The sequence below is a fragment of the Rosa chinensis genome, chromosome 4 (assembly GCF_002994745.2).
Source record: "Rosa chinensis cultivar Old Blush chromosome 4, RchiOBHm-V2, whole genome shotgun sequence".
NCBI lineage: Eukaryota > Viridiplantae > Streptophyta > Magnoliopsida > Rosales > Rosaceae > Rosa > Rosa chinensis.
Window position 1 is genome coordinate 10,297,670 of NC_037091.1, and position 21,086 is coordinate 10,318,755.

Consider the following 21,086-nt stretch of genomic DNA (forward strand, 5'->3'; position numbering starts at 1 on the left):
ACGGTTTGCTTGTCGTTCAGGCGGGGGCTTCAGTGGCCGGAGTGAAAAAGGGGACCGCAAAAGCGGCTTCTCAAAAAGAGAGGGTACCCGCTAACAGGCGTGGTCCTCATAAAGAAAGAACGGTGCAGCCGGCGGAGACTGGCACTGCGCCAAGGGAGGAGTCGCCGGCGAAGGGAACGAAGGCCCCTGCCGGGAACCCAAGGGTGCTTGAGAGAAAGCGCCAGCAGACTGACTCCCCCGAAGAGGAAGAGGAGGATGTGGAGACAATCGGGGTCCGTCAGCAGAAGAAGGCCCGTCAAGCTCCCCCGAAGGCTGCTGTGGTGGGGGGAGAGGCGCCCGTCGCTAGTGACTTGGACTCATTTGCCGCGTATGCGGAGTTTATGACGGATGGTGAGAGGGAGTTTCTCTTCCACCTCTGCGAACGGTTAGGGTTCAGCGGCCTAGCGGGGATCTCGCGCCCCACGGCAATTGACTAGTCGCCCTACAGCTCGGCGTTTGGTCAAATATCCGCAGGGCTGCATGACATGTTTGCGGCGGCGTCAAAGCAGCCTCTGGTCGAAGGGGAGCTCAGGGAGGAAATCCAAAGTCTCCAGAGGGAGCTGGCGGAGGCGAGGGAGAAGCTGGCGGAGGTGGATCGGCGTCTGGCAAAGGCGGATTGTGACACCGCGGACGCCCGCGGCAAGCTGACGGTGGCCATCCAGCGGGACTTGGAGAGGAATGAACGCGTCTCCAAGTTGGAGCAGGACATCGCCCTGCTGCAGGAGCGGGTAGCCGCTAAGGATAAGAAGCTCATTATCGTGCAGCGGGAGTCCGCCGCCAGAATGACGGAGGTGAAGCGGCTGGAGGGTCAGGTTGCCCTCCTGAGGGTTGAAGGAAATAACGCCGCGGCCGCCGCTGTTGAGGCATTCAAACAGTCGGCGGAGTACAAGAAGGCCCTGACCTAGTCGGCGAAGGCTGGGGCCCTAGCGAACGTGGAACTGTTGCAGCAGAAGGGTGCTATTGACTTCGCAAAAGCGTCTCAGCCCGATGTGCCGCCGGCTGAGAGTGCCCCGCCGGAGAAAGGTGTTGTACCTACCCCCGCGGAAGGTTCCCGCTCAGGCAGTGGAGAAAGCGGCGCATGCCCGGCGGAAGGGTCTCAGCAGACTCCTACCCAGTCGGAGGTGTCACGTGCTGGCTTCCTGGCGGCGCACAGCCGGGCGGACGGCACAATAGAGACCCCAAGTCCCACAGTCCGGGGGTCAGATCAAACGAGCCGCGCAATCCCGTCGCCGCATGCTGAAGTAGAAGGTGCCGAGGGCAACCCTTGATGCTGGAATCTTTACTATATTCTCTTTTTCTTTTGTAGCCGCTCAGGCATAACAAGTTGTAACAAATATTTCGAAATGGAATGAAGTTTTTGAATTTGTGTTTGTACCGCTAGTACTTTGACTTTGGGGGTTTTTTTTTTTTTTTTTTTTGTCAATCAATGAAACATTAAAGGAATTAAGATTGGTCCAAGTGCACCACGTAGCCGACGTGATCCGCTGACGATTGCTGGCGTTGCCAGTTGCCCTCGGTGCTAGGCTTGGGAACAATGGTTTGAATAATTCCTCGTTTCATTGATAGCTGATTGATCAGCGTGTACAAAAAGTGGGGTAGTACCCGTTGGGTAGCTTCCCTTAGCTAAATATTGAACAAAAATTTAGCTAAGTCAAGATGCTCCTGGGTAGCGGCATGACTATTTGTAGTAATACCGAAGGTGTTCGGTATTCCAAGGGTGGGTCGACGTGACGCCATCCTTGCCCATTAAGTAGAAGGTGCCTGGGCTAACGACTTCCACAATTTTGTATAGACCTTCCCAAGTTGGGCGGAGTTTTGTTGGCGGTGGAATGACTTCCTTCATTACCCAGTCCCCCAATTGGAGGTTCCGGGCCTTGACTCTGGCGTTGTAGAAACGCGATACTCGCTGTTTGTTTTGCAAGTTGTGCAATGAGCCTTGTGTCTTTTTTCTTCTAGGAGGTCGCTGTCCAGGTTGATGCCGTCGCTGTTGGTCTCTGGGCCGTAACCTTCGACCCTAGCGGTAGGTTGAGTTACTTCAACAGGTAGGACAGCCTCTGTTCCGAACATCATACAAAAGGGTGTTTCGCCGGTGGCGGAGGTTGGAGTTGTCCGGATGGCCCATAGAACTTCTGGAAGCTTCTCCACCCACAAACCCTTGGGGTCGTCGAGTTTCTTTTTTAGCAATTTCTTGATTGTCTTGTTTGCTGCTTCAACCTGGCAGTTGGTTTGGGGATGGGCGACAGATGCAAAACTCAACTTGGTGCCCAAGTTGGCAGTAAAGGAGATGAGTTCCTTGTTGTTGAACTGCGTGCCGTTGTCTGTAATGATTGTATGTGGGACACCATAGCGGCAGTAGATGTTCTTCCAGAGGAAGTGAATTACCTTGGCGGTAGTTATTGACGTCAGTGGTTCCGCCTCTATCCACTTACTGTTGTAGTTGATGGCAACAATGATGTACTTGAACTGGCCCTTGGCGGTTTGGAACTTTCCCATCAAATTGAGGCCCCACGTGGAGTGAAACCATGGGCCGATGATGACTGACAGCGGTTCTGCCGGTGCATGTGGGAGATTTGCGAACTGTTGGCATTTGTGGCAAGACCTCGAAATCCGCCGGGCGTCATCACCAAGTGTGGGCCAGAAGTAGCCCTGTCGCATTGTGCGGTTGGCCAAGGATCTAGCGCCCGAGTGGTTTCCACATTCTCCGCCGTGTATCTCTCCTAGAACAACCTTTCCCTCCTCCGGGGTGAGACAGCGGAGGTTGGGATGGGTGAATCCTTGGCGGTAAAGCTTGCCATTCTAGATGTTATAGCGGGTTGCTCTCCGTTTGAGCTGTCTCGCCTGGATCTTATCCTCCGGCAATGTGCCGCTGCGCTTGTATGCAATGATCTCGTCTATCCAGCTGGGACTGACCTCAATGCTGAAGATCTCCGCCAGGGTTTTTGTGATACTTGGTCTGTCAAGGCTTTCCACCCTTGTGTCCGCTGGGCTTTGATGTGGTTGGGCGGTTGCCAGTCTCGCCAGTGAATCAGCTTTGGCGTTCCTTTCCCTGGGGATTTGTGTGATGGTGTGGAATTTGAACTTTTTAAGCAGTGTTTTGACGTACCCCAAATATGCCGCTAATTGCTGGTCCTTGGCTTGGAAGCTGTCGTTGACTTGGTTAACGACTAATTGAGAGTCGTTGAATATGTTAACGCTGTCAGCACCCGAGTCGATGGGAAGGAGTAGGCCGGCAATGAGTGCTTCGTACTCCGCCATATTGTTTGAAGCTTTGAAGTTGAATTTCAACGCGTATTCCGCGTTCAGTCCCCCGGGTCCTGTTAAGATGACTCCGGCGCCGCTGGCCTTGGCGCTAGCGGAGCCGTCCACATGCAGGTTCCAATCCGAGTGTGGGGTTGCCTCCTCAGTGGTTACCATTTCTGTTCCGGGCCCTGTCTCGGTACCGGGTTCTGGCTGACGCTCGGTGAGTTCAGCGATGAAGTCCGCCACTGCCTGGCCCTTCATGGCGGTTCTTGGCTTGTAGTCTATGTCGAACTCGCTGAGCTCAATGGCCCACTTGCTGAGGCGCCCCGAATGTTCGGGGTTCTGCATCACTTGCCTCAGCGGCTGATTGGTTAACACATGGATCGTGTGAGCCTGGAAGTATTGGCGGAGGCGCTTGGCTGCAACGATGAGTGCGAGGGCTAGATGCTCCAAGGGAGGATACCTTGTTTCTGCTCCGTTCATGCCTCTGCCGGCGTAGAACACTGGGAGCTCGTCTTGGCCCTCCCGCCGGACAATGGCGCAGCTTACCGCCGATACCGAGACCGCTAGGTAGATAAACAGTGTCTCTCCTTGCACAGGGACAGAAAGGAGAGGGACTGCCGCTAGGTATTCCTTCAGGCCCTGGAACGCCGCCTGACACTCTGGGTTCCAGTTGATGATTTTCTTGTGAGTTGTTTTGAGGAGTTTGAAGAATGGAGCACACCTATCAGTGAGTCTGGAGATGAATCGAGAAAGGGCGGTTAACTTGCCCTGGAGGCATTGGACGTCCACCTTATACTCGGGGTCCGCCAGGTTAAGGATGGCCTGTACCTTGTCCGGGTTAGCCTCGATGCCTCGCTCGCTGACGATGTAACCCAGAAATTTGCTAGCGGTGACCCCAAAGAAACATTTTTCTGGGTTGAGGCGCATACCATAGGCCAGGAGAATGGTTACTATGATCTTGAGGTTTGCCACATGGCCTCTGGCCTTTATGCTCTTAACTAGCATGTCATCCACGTAGAGCTCGATGATTTTTCCCAGATGCTCAGCGAACATGGCGTTCATCAACCGCTGATAAGTTGCACCGGCGTTCTTCAAACCGAAAGGCATGACATTGTAGCAGTAGAGGCCTTTGTCGGTGGTGAAGGTGGTGCATTCCTGGTCGCCGGGGTGCATCTTGATCTGATTATATCCGGAGAACGCGTCCATCATGCTGAGGAGCTCATGTCCGGCGGTTGCATCGACCAGCTGATCAATACGAGGTAGTGGGAAACTATCCTTTGGGCATGCCTTGTTGAGATTTTTGAAGTCGACACACATCCGCCACTTGCCGCTTGGCTTCTTGACCATTACCAAATTGGAGATCCACTGGGGATAGACGACCTGGCGGATGAATCCAATGCCCTGGAGCTTGGCAACCTCCTCTCCTATTGCCTGGTACTTTTCCTCATCAAAGGCCCTCCGCTTCTGCTTGATGGGATAAAAGGAGGGTTTGATGGTCAGCTTATGAGTGATAATTTCAGGAGAGATACCTGGCATGTCCGCGTAGGACCATGCAAAGACGGCGGCGTTATCACGCAGGAATTGAGTGAGCTCTGCCGCCACCTCTGGGTCTAGTTGGGCGCTTATGCCGACTGTCCGCTCAGGGTGCTCGTCCGAGATGCAGACAACCTTCAACGACGTGTCCGGGTTGACCGGCTCTTTCTTTACATTATTTTTCTCCTCATCTCTAGGGTCTTCGAAAATATTTTGGGGCGGTGTGTGGTTGCCCACTGTCAGGATCTCATGGCGGAGCGCCGAGCGCGCTATACTCGTTGAATAGCATTCCCGAGCCAACTGTTGACTTCCTCTCATACAGCCCGTGCCGTTGGGTGTGGGGAATTTTATGAGAAACATGTATCTGGCAATGATGCACTTGAGCTTGTTAAGCGCTGGTTGTCCAATGATGGAGTTGTACGTACTGAAACAATCGACAATAATGAATTCCGTATGCACCTCCACCATGCATGGGCTAGTGCCAATAACTAGCCGCATGTAATCCGACCCCAGCGGTTGTGTGACGTCGCTGGAGAAGCTGAGCAGTGGCTCGTGATCCTGGAGTAGTTTCTTGTTTCGCTTGAGACGATCGTAGCAACCGCTGAAGATGACGTTGGCAGCGGACCCGCTATCCACCAAGATTCTCCCCACAGAAAATCTGCCCAGAATGGCGTCGACCAAGAATGGGTCGTCATGAGGTAAATGCACTTCGCGCTCCTCCTCCTCTGAGAAGGTAATAGGTTCCCAACCTGATCTTGGGAGTTTGGCGGATCTTTCGTAGCGGATGTTGCAGACTTCCTTTGGGTGATTAGCGCGTGCATAGTGCTTCCTCGCCCTGTGGGACATGCTAGTGATTGGGGCACCGCCGTCGATGATGTTGATACGGCCCAAAGTCTCAATATTGGCGATCACAGGTGGCGGTTGGCGCACCTTGAACTGCTCCAACTTGCCGTCACGGTACAAGGTCTCAATGGCCGTTTTGAGAGCATTGCAGCTGTTGGTATTGTGGCCGCTGTCCCCGTGGTATTTGCACCACTTGCCGGTGTTCCTGGGTTTGCCCGTTTTTGGGTATTTTGGAGGGGGTGGCGGTGGGATCTGATCCTTGCACTGATTGTAGATGTCCTCATACGAGGCCGTGAGGACTGTGAACACTGCATACCGCTGCGAGGACTCCGCCTGCTTGTTGCGGTTATCCACATGGGTCGGGCGGTTTCCCTTGTTGTAATGTTGGTCCCTCTGCCGCTTGTTCTGGTGGTGGCCCTGCTGCCACTCACTTTTCTTGTCAGTTGGAGGTGCTGAAGGGGTCTTGTTAGCGGTTTCCTGATGACTGGGGGGTGGCTGTGTTGACTTTGTTGGAGTTGCTGGTGGCGGTGGGGTTTCTCCATATGTGAGGAATTCCGCCTGGGCATGGATGACCGCCTCACTCATGACGTTGTCATATGCTGCATTAGGATGATTGTAGTTGAGGTGATAGAGGAATGGCCCTTTGAGGAGTCCCTGCTTGAAGGCCGCCAATGCCATTGTTTTGTCTAGGTCACGACACTGAGATGCTGCCGCCCGCCACCTTGTGACGAAGGCCTTCAGTGATTCGTCCGCCACTTGCTTGACGCCGAACAGCTGACTTGTGTTGTGATGTCCGGCGGACAATAGGATGAACCGAGAAAGGAAGGCGTGTGATAGTGCATGGAATGAGTCAATGGACTCTGGCGGACACTCGAAAAACCAGCTCATCGCCTCACCGTCCAATGTTTCGCTGAACAAGTGGCACAGGGTGGCGTCGTCAAATCCCTTGTTATTGGTGACTTTCTTGAAGGTGTCCATGTGGACGAAGGGATCAGACATTCCGCCGTAATGCGACATCTTTGGGGTTTTTGCATACGCTGGTCTGATAGCTTGCAGAATCGCAGCGGTGAAGGGCCCAGGTCTGGAAGCGAAAAGCGGATTCTGAGTTGGCGCTGGGGCGCCTGACTCCGCCCGGATCAACCTCTGTTCCAGTTGTTGCATCCTTTCCAATATCTGGGCGGTTGCATCGCCGCCGAAATCGGCCTGAATATTCCGCTGGACTTGGTGCAGGCGGATTGCCTTCAGTCCTCGCCCTAGCTTCCGAGCGGTTGGTGTGCGGCAGTGATTCCGCCTCCTGCTCTAACATTAGTTGGGGATGGGCGGTGGTCCCATCCCCAATAACTCAGGCGGGTCCAGCGGTACCTGCATCTGTATGACTGGCCCCTGTACCAGTGCGCCAGTGCCGGGTCGACTACGCCTGGTGCTTCGTGACTGTTCGCTTTGCGCTGGATTGGCGGTAGCTTCCAGTGTCCTCTTCAGTTCATCAAAACGCGACATCAGCGTAGCCAACTGTCCTTGGGCCTCAGCCTTCTCCTTGCGTTCCTTCTCACATTCTCTGTTTGCCTTATGAATATCCGCCAGTGCTAGCTCGTACATAGTGATGAGATCTTGGCCCGGCAAGCGGCTGCTGCCTGGATTTGCCTCAACGCCGGGGTTGGCTGGGGTTGTGAATAGTGCGCGGTTAACGCCTACCGCTGGGTCGGAGGATTGGGGGATGGCGGAATGGTCTGCCTGCTCTTCAGCGTTTCCCCCGCTACCGTTAGTCATGGTGATTGTGGTGGGATGACCTTTTGTTCAAGATTTCCCACAGACGGCGCCAATGTTAATGTCTAAAAGTTCAGCGGTAGCTGAACCTTTGTTAACGCTGATCCGGTGGGCGGATCGATACTTGTGATGCTCTCGAAGCTTCCGCTGCCTGTCAAGTAAAATACAAAGGGGGTCAGAGGGAGACCGCGCTGGGCGGTCTTCAACTCTCCGATGCCTAAGTTAGTCAATGTATTTATGTTGACAAAGTAACAGTAGGTAAGTATTGAATGCGTAATTAATGAGGAGAGAGGAGAGAACCTTTTATAGGTGAGGAAGAGGAGGTTCTTCTCTTTGTTTTCGATATGGGACTGAAATGTTTCAGTTCCCAGCTCTGGGAGCTACTGATGCCATTTTGGCACGGCGCGTGGCGGCGCGTCGGCGGTGATCTGGGGGGTGATCCGATGCTGAGGTTGTAGCCCGCCTGGCGGTGTACCTGTATGTCATTCCCTTGGTTGGAATGAGTACCTTTAGCGGCACAATGAGCGTGGCCCATTATAGCTAATTATGCTTGCAAATGTACATGTATGTACAGGTTCTGAATATGAGAATATTTGGCGTGCGGGGTCACGTCACTTGAATATACTTATTGTTTTCTCGTGAGTTATTGAGGAAGCTTTATGGATTTACTGGTTTTCGATTGTTTTTCCTCACCATACTCAGGTCATTCGATTAGGTCTCCTCCTCACTTACTTTGTGTTTGTGAGTGGCAGTTGAGGTAGCTTATTCTCCTCCTCACTTACTTTGTGTTTCTGAGTGGCAGTCGAGGTGATTTATTCTCCTCCTCATGTGAGTGGTAGTCGAGGTTATTAGTTCTCCTCCTCACACAATCTATGTGTGAGTGGCAGTCGAGGGTAGATAGAGCCTGAGGGGCTCCTTTACCCGTATGGTGAAATCTCTTCCTCATATCCTTTTATTTGTTACTTGACTAGCGGGGCTAGTCCGATTCTCTTAGCCAGCGGGGACTGATATGTTTTCACGAGACTCCGAGTTTTAAAGACATACATTTTATAAACGTTGCATGCATCGAAGTTTTATGAATTTAAATCCGTGGGAAAGTAATACAACTTCTTTTCTTTTAAATTATTTATTTAGTTGCTTATTTTTGTCCACTCACGCTGACGTGTTTTTCAATACTTTTCCCCTGGGCCGTTTGGTTTCAAATGCCCAGTTTGCAGGCGAAATTAGTTGAGGTCGGGCGTACATTGGAGTTGAGGCATAATCAACAGCATGGCTTCCGCGTTTTTCTTTGATTTAGGTTTTCCTTGACTACCCTTGCTATTAGAATTGCTCTGATCACCTAAAGAATTAATGTAATTTAAGTTGTGATTTGTGTTATGTGAATTGGGATGATGTTGATTTGGGGAGCAGGGTGGCTCCAGGAGCATAAAGATGAATTGATTTAGGAGTGTAAATGTTTTTCTACAGGTTTTGGATAGTCCATTTTAGAGAAAGTTCTGCCAAATTTTTGGTAGAATTTATTCTGAGGTGGGCCCCGCAAGAATGCTTAGGATTTCGAGGTGAAATCCGGGGCGGGTCCTGTTAGGGTGTGTTGCGGGTTATGTAATTAAAACATCAAACTGCAATAAGGGGATAGCAGAAGCATATCAATCCTTGCACGACCCAAATTTTGCTATTTCAAAATTATCGTGAAGAGAGCAACACACAAACAAAAAGGCACAACGGAAATAAATAATTCAGACACAAAATAAAGGTAACTTGAAATCTTTGTAACTTGAAGAACTTTGATCTATGAAAGTGGTTTAAATACAAAATATTTGGTGAGAGCAAGTAACTGACTAACTCTATAAATTTATTTCTTTCTAATAGAACCCTGAAAGAAAACTCTCAAAAAAAAAATTTCTCAAAAACAATTCTCCCTACATTGATACAATTGATATGCTTTTATAGCCATATTTCAATGAAATAAATGGAGAAGCTCAGCTCTTTTACAAAAACTTATATACAAAATTATATATTCAGTGAATCAGTGTGTTTACAACACTCCGCATTCTTACCTTATGATGAGGTTGATAACAACTAACTAATGTTTGTTAGCTTGTTTTAATATTCTCGTGGACTCGTGGTTCAAGACTTTAAGTCAAAGAATATTATTTGGAAACCTACACGTATACTTGAAATTTATTCTCTATCTCTAGTATGGTTTGATCATACAGAATGTCTAAAGCACCAGAAATGATATTCTATTATTTGGAGCATTTAGCATGTCTCAATCTCACTATCAGCTGGTATTTAAAAACGGGTTTGAATTGATTGGTCTGAAGATGGCTAATTTAAAAGGAGTATTCTGGTAGTTAAGAACCGCTTAGAATGGATTGGTGGCTAATTTAGTCAAGTGAAGACGGCTGATTTAGAAGGTCTAACATTAGACAAAAGTCAGTCGTCCTCCATTATTGATGCCCCATCATTTCTTCAAGGTTCATTATTAGTACTCTTAATCAAGATTATAATCAATTAGCAACTTCCAAGATTCAATTAACAACGTTGTTCCTAAGTGCACTTCCGTACACGTGAGGTATAATGATTTCCTGTATTAATCGTACAACTGAGTACTAATTTATTAGTTGGTGCGTTGTCACCTGTAAGTTAATGTCTTTTGGAATGCGCGAGTTGGCCTATACGTTGTAGTCAATCGTCAACTAGCAAAAACACGTAATTCTGTAATTGTTATGCTTATGTTTTTGTTGGGTTTTGGTTCTTTAATGTGAACGGTTAAACAGCGACAAGCATAGTCCGTGACTCATCATTGTATCGATACTGTCCCAACTACCTATTAGGTGTTGGGTTTTAATCACAAAAGGTCTCGGTAACAATTGGATGTGATCCACCCACTTATAAGTTATATTTTATTTGTCACTTTTCTGATGTGAGATGTTTCCTCTCCAACACGCTCCCTCATGTGCAACCTAGCTCTAGGTCTGCACGTGAAATTAATTAACAATCCAATTCCAATTCCCACATTGGAAATTGGAACACAAGTTTCATATTGGATACTTGATCAATATAACAATGCAAGACCCACATTAGACATTTTGTAACAATCCAATCGAAATATTCAGCTGGCAATGGGGTCCCTTATAATTCGGGCCCATGACAATTGGAAACGCAATTGGAGAGGGACCCGCTCTGATACCATGTTAAACAGCGACAAGCGTGGCCTGCGGCCCACCATTGTACCGATACTGTCCCAGCTTAACCACCTGTTAGGTGTTGGGTTTTAATCACAAAAGGCCTCGGTGAAATTGGATGTGATCCACCCACTTATAAATTATATTTTATTTGTCACTTTTCCAATGTGAAATCTTTCATCTCCAACATGAACAACTCCAGTTGTTGCCTACACTTCTGTTTAGGATGTCATTCCTAAGTTATTATGATAGGTAAATGTCTTGAGAATGTGAAATTGTCACAAAAACCCACATAGTTTAGTGTAGATCGCACAGGAAAAGATATAGATCTAGCATGATGCTTGTTTATCTTTGGTGAAAAATATGATGGTATTTGAAGGAGATTCCTAACTGATCTATTTGTAAGAGCGCACGAGCTCCAATCCAATTTCTGATAGATTTTCAAGTTTCATTACTAGTTTGTCAATTAATCAATCATTGTTCCGGTATCATCTATATAGTATATATCAACCCAAGTTTAATTATTAGTTTGTCCAATGTATCCATCATTATTGTTCCCGTATCATCTATATCAACTCTAAATTTTGACCTACATCAGTTTATATTGGACAGTCAGTAGTCTGAATTTCAAAATCAGAATCAATTAGTAATGGTCGGAGTTGCCAAATCATTATAAATACAATTTCAAGCTTCCTATGTTCCTATGTGTACGTATGGGATTCATATTCTCAACACACTCGAGCATGTAGGTTAAATTTTCAATTCATACACACAGACACTTTATATATAGTGCTGTGGAGCCCGTATACTACGAGACATTCATATGTGGATTAACTTAATTTTACTACCAGAATAAAGTAATCCAAGCTTCATAACCAAAATCAATTAATAATTAGAGTGACTCAAATTCTTATAAACACATGAGTAAAGTCTCTATTTTTCTATGTAAGAGTGATATTCTCAACAACTCTGGCAACTTGAATGAAGCATCATGGTACTTGTGTCATACAGATATATGGTTTTGCATTCACCCCTTAACCAGTGGCAGTCATTTACATGGTTGGTACTTTCCACGCAGGAAGAGACGTAAGAATGACCTCAAGATCGAATTAAAAGCATAGAACATGCACAACTAGTGCATGTTGTGGGCTTATATATTAGCCCGACGACCTAGGTCTTCCTTTTTCTTTTCTTTTTTAAATCCCTTGATTATATTATCATTATTAGCTTATCAAAACATTATATTATTATTTAGTGCCATGAGCCACTGCATTCTGAAGTCTATAAAATGAATTCGAAGAATGCTGTGTTCCATACCAATTCATGCTTGCTTCATTTCCTGAAGTAAGTATTCTTATCGGAGATTGCAATTCACGGCACTTTTTGTTAATGTTTACAGTTCGTGTTGACACTTGTTTGAAGCGCGCGTTAAGCTTAATTTATTAACTAATGATATGCAGGGTTAAACTTCCTCTTACTGTTCTTCTGCAGATTTCACGATCATTATTGAGAATCTTCTGGCAACTCTGAGAATCTTGGTTGGCTATTAAGTTTTTGAGAGACACTATTGGATACAAAAAGGAAAACTTCATGAATCACTCAAAGGAGGAGGAAAACTACATTGAAATGAGGTTAGCTTCTATGAATCTAGTATTGTTTCTTTTGATTGACTTCATCGCAATTTATTGGGGCCGATGTCCATAACTCAACCCATTTAGAGCATCTCCACTGTTTTTTCTCATACTCAAGTACTCAACCCTTGGGGCTTGGGTATATATATGTTTTGGCAAATAGTCTTACTTGCTGAGGAGCTCTCTTTTGGCATTTTTCCCCATACAAATTTGAGGACAGATTTGAAAAGGAGTGGAGATATGCTGTAAAAACTTTAATTCTTGCTTGCTTCTCAAGGCAAGAAAGTCTTTGTATTGAACTACCACTATCCTTAATATTTACTTGATAGAGCTAACATTAATTCCTTTTGTTAGTATATCAGCTAGCTCCAATTTGTTTCTCGATTCCCTTTCTGAAAATAATTTTTTTTCTTTTCTTTTATCAGCTCTCACCAAGATATAGATCATGCTGTCGAAAATGCTAACGTGCCAGCCGGAGAAGTAAATGTAACAAAGAAGAAATGGGAAAGGATGTTGCGTTCAGTTTCATTTTGGAATAAGATATCTGTGCTTGCATGTATGATTGCTGTCTCAATCGATCCTTTGTTTCTTTACATTGCATTTCTTGATCGTGATAAAGTGTGCCTCGGAACGGACAAAAGGCTGAGGACTGTAGTCCTCATTACGCGATCACTCACAGATTTCACGTTCCTATTTCATATTGTATATCAACTTCGTGAAGCTGTGAAAGCAGTGGCCGCTGTGTCCAAGCCCAAGCTGGTACAGAGAGGCAACTCAAAACTCTTCAACTGGTTTGGACACGCTAAGGCAATAGCTAAGAAGTTGTCATGGAGCTCTTTCCTAACTGACATTTTAGCTGTTCTTCCAATTCCTCACGTATGTAACAGAAATTACACATTATTTTTTTTTTTTGGTGCGGTGATTAATGGAGGATATCTAACTCTTGTTGTTTATTTTGTCCACACAGGTGCTAATATTAGCTCTTTTTTATGCTCCCAATTATGGATTTTCAGAGAACAAAATGACTTTGAATTACATGCTTCTCGCGTAATATGTTCCAAGAATGTATCGGATCTTCATCTCGTCTAAGCTGTTTAGAAAAAATAGTAACATGTGGGTCAAAGCTGCTTTCTATTTTTTTATGTACATCCTCTCAAGTCATGTAAGTTAAACTTTTTATACACAGTTTCTATCCTTTCTTTGTTTGCTTGGGCTAGGTTTCTTCTATTGTATCAATAACTGACTCTTTGTTAATTGTAGGTAATTGGAGCCTTTTGGTACTTCAGTACTGTTCAAATCGAGGCAGTATGTTGGAACATGGCCCTGGCTGGAAATGTCACTTTCCAATGTGATGACCCTCCTCTATCTCAAATCAATGGTGACATGACAGCATTCGTGCCACTTGCCTAAATGCGACAGGAGATTTATCATTTGATTATGGATCATTCCTAGAGACAATTCAAACCCGCTACACAGGACCTACAAGATTCCGCGAAAAGTTATTTTACTTTGTGTGGTGGGGACTTAAAAATCTAAGGTAAGGCCAATTGGTTCTCTTTCTTTTTTTCTTTTTTTTTCCCAGATGATAATAGTCAACTTGAAGAAGGGGTCAGATTATGTATCTCATATATTCTTGTTCCCAATTGTTAAATTTATTGCAGTAACTATGGTACAGACATTGATACAAGTGAGTTTATTTGGGAAAATTGCTTTGCAATATTCTCGTTTCTGGTATTGGCCTAGTGCTATTTGCTTTTCTCATTGGAAATATGCAGGTTGGTAAAGACTTTCCCTAACTTTCATCTATAATTATAAGATTAAGAAGCAGACCACCGTCAAATTTTTAGGTTAATTTAAGCTTTATTCTTGGTCATAAAAACTCATAATGTCGACCATCAACAGGAGTGTATGCAATCCTCCGAGGAAAAGAAAGTGGCAACTGATAAGGTTCAAATGAAAGAGCAAGAACTACAAGAATGGATGGACAAAAATGGTCTTCCTGAGAAGTTGGGCAAAGACGCTGAGAAGTTGAGGATAGAGATCATGAAAAAGATAACAGAGAACTTGAAAGACGACAAAAATGCTGTAGTACAAAACCTGTTCTCTCTTCTTCCCTGGAATACCGTAAAAGATCTCAAACTTTCTATTTGCATGAGTATGCTAAAGAAAGTATGCTCCTGAACTGGCGTCCAGCTAGGATTTTCTAACAATTAAATTTTGTTCTTCCATATTGATCAATATTAATTAGTGTGCCGCAATATGAAGTTTTAACGACGCCACTATGTGTATGTGCACAGGTACGAAGGCTCGAAAATATGGATGAAAGAGGATTGAGACTGATCTGCCACTATCTCAAGCCAGTGACCTACACTGAGAAAACAATTGCTTTTCGAATGGGAGAACCACTTGATAGCATGCTCTTTATCATGGAAGGTATTATGTTGATCTACCCGACTAGTACTACTGCTACTACTACAACTGACCATCAAGTTGGAGCAGCAAATATACGTTCCCCATCAAAAATCCGCGGGTCCCTTGAGAACGGTGATGTTTATGGAGAAGAACAACTTCTGAGTTGGGCATCACCACCCGACATGTCTATCTCTTATGCAGAGCTTCCTATCTTAACCGAAAATGTAAAATGTCTTTCAGAAGTAGAAGGCTTTGTTCTAACTGCCAAGGACTTGAAAAATGTAGTCTCCTTGTACAAGTTACATGGGAATTACAATAGTTCCAGCCATCCAGTGGAGGAGGTGGAACGTTCTATCTCAAGAGGAACATCAATGGTTCGTCGTACCCGCATTAATCCTACTCATGGCCAGGCACAGATCAGGGCGGGAACGAGGAAACAGATATTCAAGATTCAAATAACTGAAATGTCCCATATTTTGTGTGAGATTGGTTCAATTCTTTGTAGTAATCAAACATTGTACGTTGTGTGTGTGAGAGTTTCTTGAGTGCAAGTGCTTTGTTGGAACTGAATGGGGCACTAGTCGAATTAGTGTCGAGTCATTTTGTAATATAAGTTTCTTTCTATTCTTCAAGGTCAACTAACGTGGCTTTTTTGAATGGGTTAAAATTGTTTTAGAATAAGAGATTTGAAAGAAGATTGTAGAGAGAAATTGTAGTAACTTTCATTGATAATAGGAGCCTCTATATATAGAGGATACAAGTACATAATCTTTGAGTACAAGGAATCCTATTCTAATTAGAACTAGGAATTTAGAATATTCTCTCCTATTACAACAATAAAAAGTAATCATAGTTTGGTAAGGCACACATAAATCGAATATCCTTCAATACTCCCCCATGTGCCGTCCAAACTTGATGTCATCGTGACACCATGGCGCTTCAAATGTTGTCTCGTTAAAAATCTTGCTCGAGTAGGACAAAAACAACCTCGAGGAGGAGAAAAAGAGTACAACACGCCCTTCACTCTTCGAGCAAGGTTCTAAAAAAAGCTAGGCGCTAGTCGGGCTACCGGTAGTTATGGCCTAGCGGGGAGACTAGGCGGTTTTTTTATTTTTTAGTTTATTTTTATTTTTATAACATATAATTGTATAAATAATTAAGTGTGCTTGTGTTTTTTTTTTTTTTTCCTGACTCTTCGAGCAAGGTTCTAAAAAACGCTAGGCGCTAGTCGGGCTACCGGTAGTTATGGCCTAGCGGGGAGACTAGGCGGTTTTTTTATTTTTTAGTTTATTTTTATTTTTATAACATATAATTGTATAAATAATTAAGTGTGCTTGTGTTTTTTTTTTTTCCTTGTTGAATTATCTCCATTTAATATCCAAGGAATTAATGATAAACATGTTTTGAGATTAATAGATATCCACGTGACTCACCAATTTGAACACCAACTACTTTTATATAATTTCTTTAACGATATAATGACTTTATAATGTTGTTTTTGAAAAGATAATGACTTTATATTTGCTAGGACATATAAGCTAATCTAGAAAAGTAAGGAAACATATGTGCTGTGGTGCTCTCCCCCCCCCCCCCCCCCCCCCCCCCAAAATCCCCGGTCCAATCTTCCAAAGGAGCTTTGCCGCTGATCTGAAAACTCCTCCATGTATAGCCCCATCAACGTTCTTCAATTCTACAGCGCTCCTAATGACGTTCTTCTTGCCCTCCTCCTCTTCCTCCCCTAAAGTTCTCTTCCCCCGATCCCGTCAACCGCGAAACCAAAAGCTAAAGTCTACTCTTCCAAAGCACAACCATCGATCTTCGTTGCTTTGATCAAGTCAGAGGATTGGGTTTTTAGTTGAGAGAATGAATCTTCATTGTTGAGTTTTGACAAGGACTAAAAGAAAAAAAAAAGGAAGCGCGTAGTCGACCAGCGCCCAGTGCCGAGGCAAACCCGCCCAGGCCTCCTAGGCTTCCCCTAACTCGACTAGGCGGTCAAATTTCAGCCCAATGCCTAGCTCAATTGACTAGGTGAAAATCCGAACGACTTTGAGGCGCCTAGTGCCTAGGCACCGCCTAGGCCGTTTTTTAGAACCATGTCTTCGAGAGATCAAACATGTAGACATCATGCCTCCCCCTGATGTCAACATCTCCCCCTGATTGTTACAATCATGGGAGTTCGGATAACTTTCTCAATCCGATGCTCTTCACATGTTTCTCGAAAGTGGATTTAGGTAACGATATAGTAGATAAGTCCGCTACATTATCTTCTGATTGGATTTGATTCACTTCAACCTTTAGAAGTGTATGTTATTGCTGATAATAAAAGAACTTAAGCAATATATGCTTCACGTTTGTCGCCTTTGATGAAACCTAACTTCATTTGTTCGATACAAGCTGCATTATCCTTATAAATGCATGTAGGATTATCTATGGTAGACTTCAAACCACAAGTACCTCGAATATGTCTAACTGCAGACCTTAGCCATATGCATTCATGCTCGGCTTCATGTAAAGCAATAATCTCTGCATGATTCGAGGAAGTAGCGACAAATGTCTACTTTATAGACCTCCAAGATATCGCGATGCATCCCATAGTAAAGACATAACCCGTTTGGGAGCGACATTTGTGAGGGTCAGAGAGATACCTTGCATTAGCAAAAACCCATCAAAACATCACCATCGTTTTGACGGAGGGAGGGAGGACACTAGCCACCCTTGGTGGTGGTGGTAGCGATAGTGACGACGGCCATTAAGCCTATGGAGTCTGATTCCATCTTGTTGTCCATTCTTTTCTCTTTGTAGGGATAAAACAAGCCCATATCTATCGCACCCTTTAAGTATCGAAAGCTTGTCTTTACACCATTTCAATGACATCGCATTGGCATGGCTACATCTGGCCAACAAGTTCATAATAAATGAGGTGTCCGGTCTTGTATTGTGTTAAGTACAATAATGCGCCTATTGTACTTAGGTAAGGCACTTTAACACATCTTCGTCATCATCCCTGAGACAAAACGTATCCCTCTTAGGGTCAAGACTACAGACGGCCATGGGACTGCATCTTGACTTTATCAAAATGCTAAAGCATTCATTGACATGGTAGACAAGTTTTAAATCTAGACAAAACTGTGTTCTCCCAAGGTCCTTCATCTCAAAATCGGATTTTAGGTGTTCAGCTGTTTCCCTTAACTCTCAAGGGTTCTAATTATGTTTATCAACATAAACCGCAATAATTGCAAATCTGGAACTTGTCATGGAAATGCACGGGCATTTCATATCCCTTCCCAATCAAGTAGTCACTTAGTGAGTATTTCAACCTCATTACAAATGCGCTCCGTGGTCTAGATGAAGTCCACAAGAACCTTCATTATATTCTGTATCTAGATCCCCGTAAAGATATGTAGTGACCGCATTCTTAAGCTGCATGTTTAGTTATTTGAAAACTACCAAACTGACAAGGTATTAGAGTGCAATGACATCCATTACGAGATAATATGTCTTCTCGTAGTTGATTCTAGGGTGTTTTGTGAGAAGCCTTGCCCCATAAGACGAGATTACCATCTCTTTTTCTCATCACGCTATCTAACGAAGACCTATTAATGACAACAAGTTTTATGTTAAGAGGTGTTGGCATCTCAGACCCGAAATCTTTCCTCTTCGTTAGTGAATCCAATTCATCCTGGATCGTATCTTTCCATTTAGGCCAATTTTCTCTACATTGGCATTCTTCAACGGAGTAAGGTTTGATGTCATTAATCTCAATAATCTCACGTCCTCATGTACACTAGTGTAGTTTGTAGAGAGCTCTATATTCTCAAGAATTGATTCTAACATTTAGGCATCCCCCAACGATGTCTCTTGGACATAACCACAATTTAGAATATTCTCATGAGACGGATTTTGAGTATCAATGATCAATGGATCAAGTTGTGCCAAACTCGCTCTCTTCCTAGGGCAAGAATCCATCGAACCTATGGGTGCTCTCTTGTGATGCCCCGGAAATTCGTAATTATTTTCCGAGGAATTTCCAGAATCTAATTTATGGTTGTTGGACGGTTTCGTGGCTCGTGGAAGGAGCGGAAGTGTTTCGGACGAAATTCTATTTGAAAAGTGTGACTTTAGGGGTGGCGCGAAGGTTGACTTTTTATTCGTTGGGATTCTCCGAAAACTTCCTTCACGAAAGTTGTAGAGCGCATCGATACGAGTTCGTGGACATGTGGAACGCAAGAATCGGAGTTCGTATGAGAAAGTTATTGCCATTGGAAGGAATTTCCATTTTGGTATAAATAGAAGTTTCCCGAAGGAGAAACTTACTATTTTCATTTGTTTCCTTTTCCGGAATACCAATTTTCCTTTCTCTCTCTTCTCTCTCGGCTGCTACCTTCAGAAACGAAATTTTCCTTCTGACCCGACCCGAACCCGGCGATCCGACCCGGTCGGAACTTGCATCTCCGGCGACCTCTTCCGGTGAAATGAGCCCAGATCAGTTCGCCTCCTTGCTCCGGTCGTCTCTGTGGTGGTCTCTAGCAGCGATTCTCTTTCACGGCGGCACTGCAAGGCGGCACAGGTTGTGGAAATCGGACCCGACCGGAAATCGTAGCTCCGGCGACGGCACGGCTTCAAGTTTCCTTCCTTGGCTTCGTGGGGGTCGTCTGAGTCGATCTATGGTGTTTGTTTCGATCGATTTACGTGGAAATCGGTTCAACTCAGTTGGGATTACTGTTCACGGCTTGTGAGGTAGTTTTCGACCCTTTGTGCTTGTTTTCTGACTTCGAGCTAGTTAGGAAAGTTCACAAGCATGCTTAGATGAAGAACTTTGATGTTGGGAGTTTTGTGAAATATTGAGTTTTGGCCGGCGGCGGTGCGCCACCGCCTGTGGCGGCGTTCCGGCGGTGTTCCGGCCATGTATGGGACTGTTTCTGGTATTATATGTCTTCTACTCGTCGATACGAGCGTTTCGATATATAATATGCAAATTTTGGAGTTCATATGGAATTGTTATGATTTTTGCAGTTTCATACCGATTGATTTATTCTATCCGTGAGGATTTGAGCGTCCGATCGACTTGTGGTTTGGCCACATCGATCGTGGACGTATTCCGGAGACTTTGGGAGGTCTCGGATGTGGTTTCGCCTCGATTGGCGCCACTTTGGGGATTTTAGTTCAAAACAGGGGTTTCGGACTTAAATCGTTTGTGAATTATTACTAAGTGGAAACCGATTGTGATTAGGTACTTGACGAAGTATTTGGACGAGTTGTTGGTGATAGTTTTGGTTCGGTTCTGTATTGAAGACGCAGCAGGAGTTCGAGGTGAGTAATCTCACGAAGTTCATTCACGAACAGGTTGACCTTATTGTTTTGAGAGTTATTTAGTTAACTGCAAACTATTGTTGGTATTAGTGGCCTTCCTGAGTGAATGACCACTTATATATATATTTACGTGGAATATGTATATTCTTGTGGGTTGATGAGTGAATTGAAGCAATAGGTATTGATGGGTTTCATTCTATTGTTTGGGGGCTTGACTTTTCGGGAAACATTTTGTGGGAATTGGGAATTTCTATTGTTTTGAAAAGTGTCAAGATTTGGTGTGAGTTGCTTTGATGTGATTTGAATGTTTTGATCTAACGACCGGGGGTCGGAAGATCTGAGAGTCACAGGTTGTGATTTCTCCTTTTGGTTTGATTTAATGTTTTGATCTGATGACCGGGGAGGTCTGATGATTGGAGGTCACGGGGTGACATCTCCTTTTGTGTGAGTTGAGTAACTTTTGGGTCCTGAGTGACCATTTTGAAAGGTTTTGATCTGACGACCTGGGAGGTATGAGGATTTGGGGTTGCTGGGAGTAACCTCAGGCATATATATCGGGACTTCACGCCTTTGGCCGGGTTTGTGGATACGATCAGTTAGAGCTCTAGTCTGTTGCCATAGTACATCATGGGGGGTTGCGGGGAGCTATCTGATGCTCATGAGTACGTGTTTTTAAAAGGGAGTTTCGGGGATTCTTTCTTTTAAATGTCCTGGGAGGACTTGTTTATCATATTTAATTGTCAGAGTCTCAATTATTATGATTTTGTCACGGGGTGACTTGTGTTGATTTGAGAATGTGTTTTAAAAGGGAGTTTCGGGGATTCTTTCTTTTAAATGTCCTGGGAGGACTTGTTTATCATATTTAATTGTCAGAGTTTCAATTTATATGATTTGGTCACGGTGTGACCTTTATTGTTTCTTTTGGGAAAAGAATGTGCTGTTTTGGGAAAACATGGTGTGTGTTCCTTTTTACGAGTTGATGGGTTTCCTCGTTAGGCGAGTTGTGCATGTGTGGTTTTGAGTTACTCATACGGGCTTGCAAAAGCTTACCGGGTTTGTTGTGTGGCAACCCGGTACACCATTCAAACGGTGTAGGGGTTAATCCTGCAGGTTAGGAAAATCG

At 44.8% G+C, this 21,086-nt stretch overlaps 1 protein-coding gene across 1 annotated transcript; it reads left to right on the forward strand.

Moving 5' to 3' along the window:
- The first annotated feature begins 12,105 nt into the window (after positions 1-12,105).
- LOC121052744 (cyclic nucleotide-gated ion channel 1-like) lies at positions 12,106-15,309 on the forward strand. The gene is made up of 7 exons (XM_040518526.1): positions 12,106-12,241; positions 12,667-13,117; positions 13,209-13,403; positions 13,502-13,778; positions 13,903-14,016; positions 14,144-14,410; positions 14,539-15,309. Exons 5-7 carry the CDS (start codon positions 14,011-14,013, stop codon positions 15,196-15,198), a joined length of 933 nt encoding a protein of 310 aa, XP_040374460.1. The 5' UTR covers positions 12,106-12,241; positions 12,667-13,117; positions 13,209-13,403; positions 13,502-13,778; positions 13,903-14,010; the 3' UTR covers positions 15,199-15,309.
- The last annotated feature ends 5,777 nt before the right edge of the window (positions 15,310-21,086 follow it).

Coding starts and splice junctions, on each gene's coding strand:
- LOC121052744 (XM_040518526.1), top strand. Junction 14,411..14,538: donor GCATGAGTATGCTAAAGAAA/GTATGCTCCTGA, acceptor GTATGTGCACAG/GTACGAAGGCTCGAAAATAT.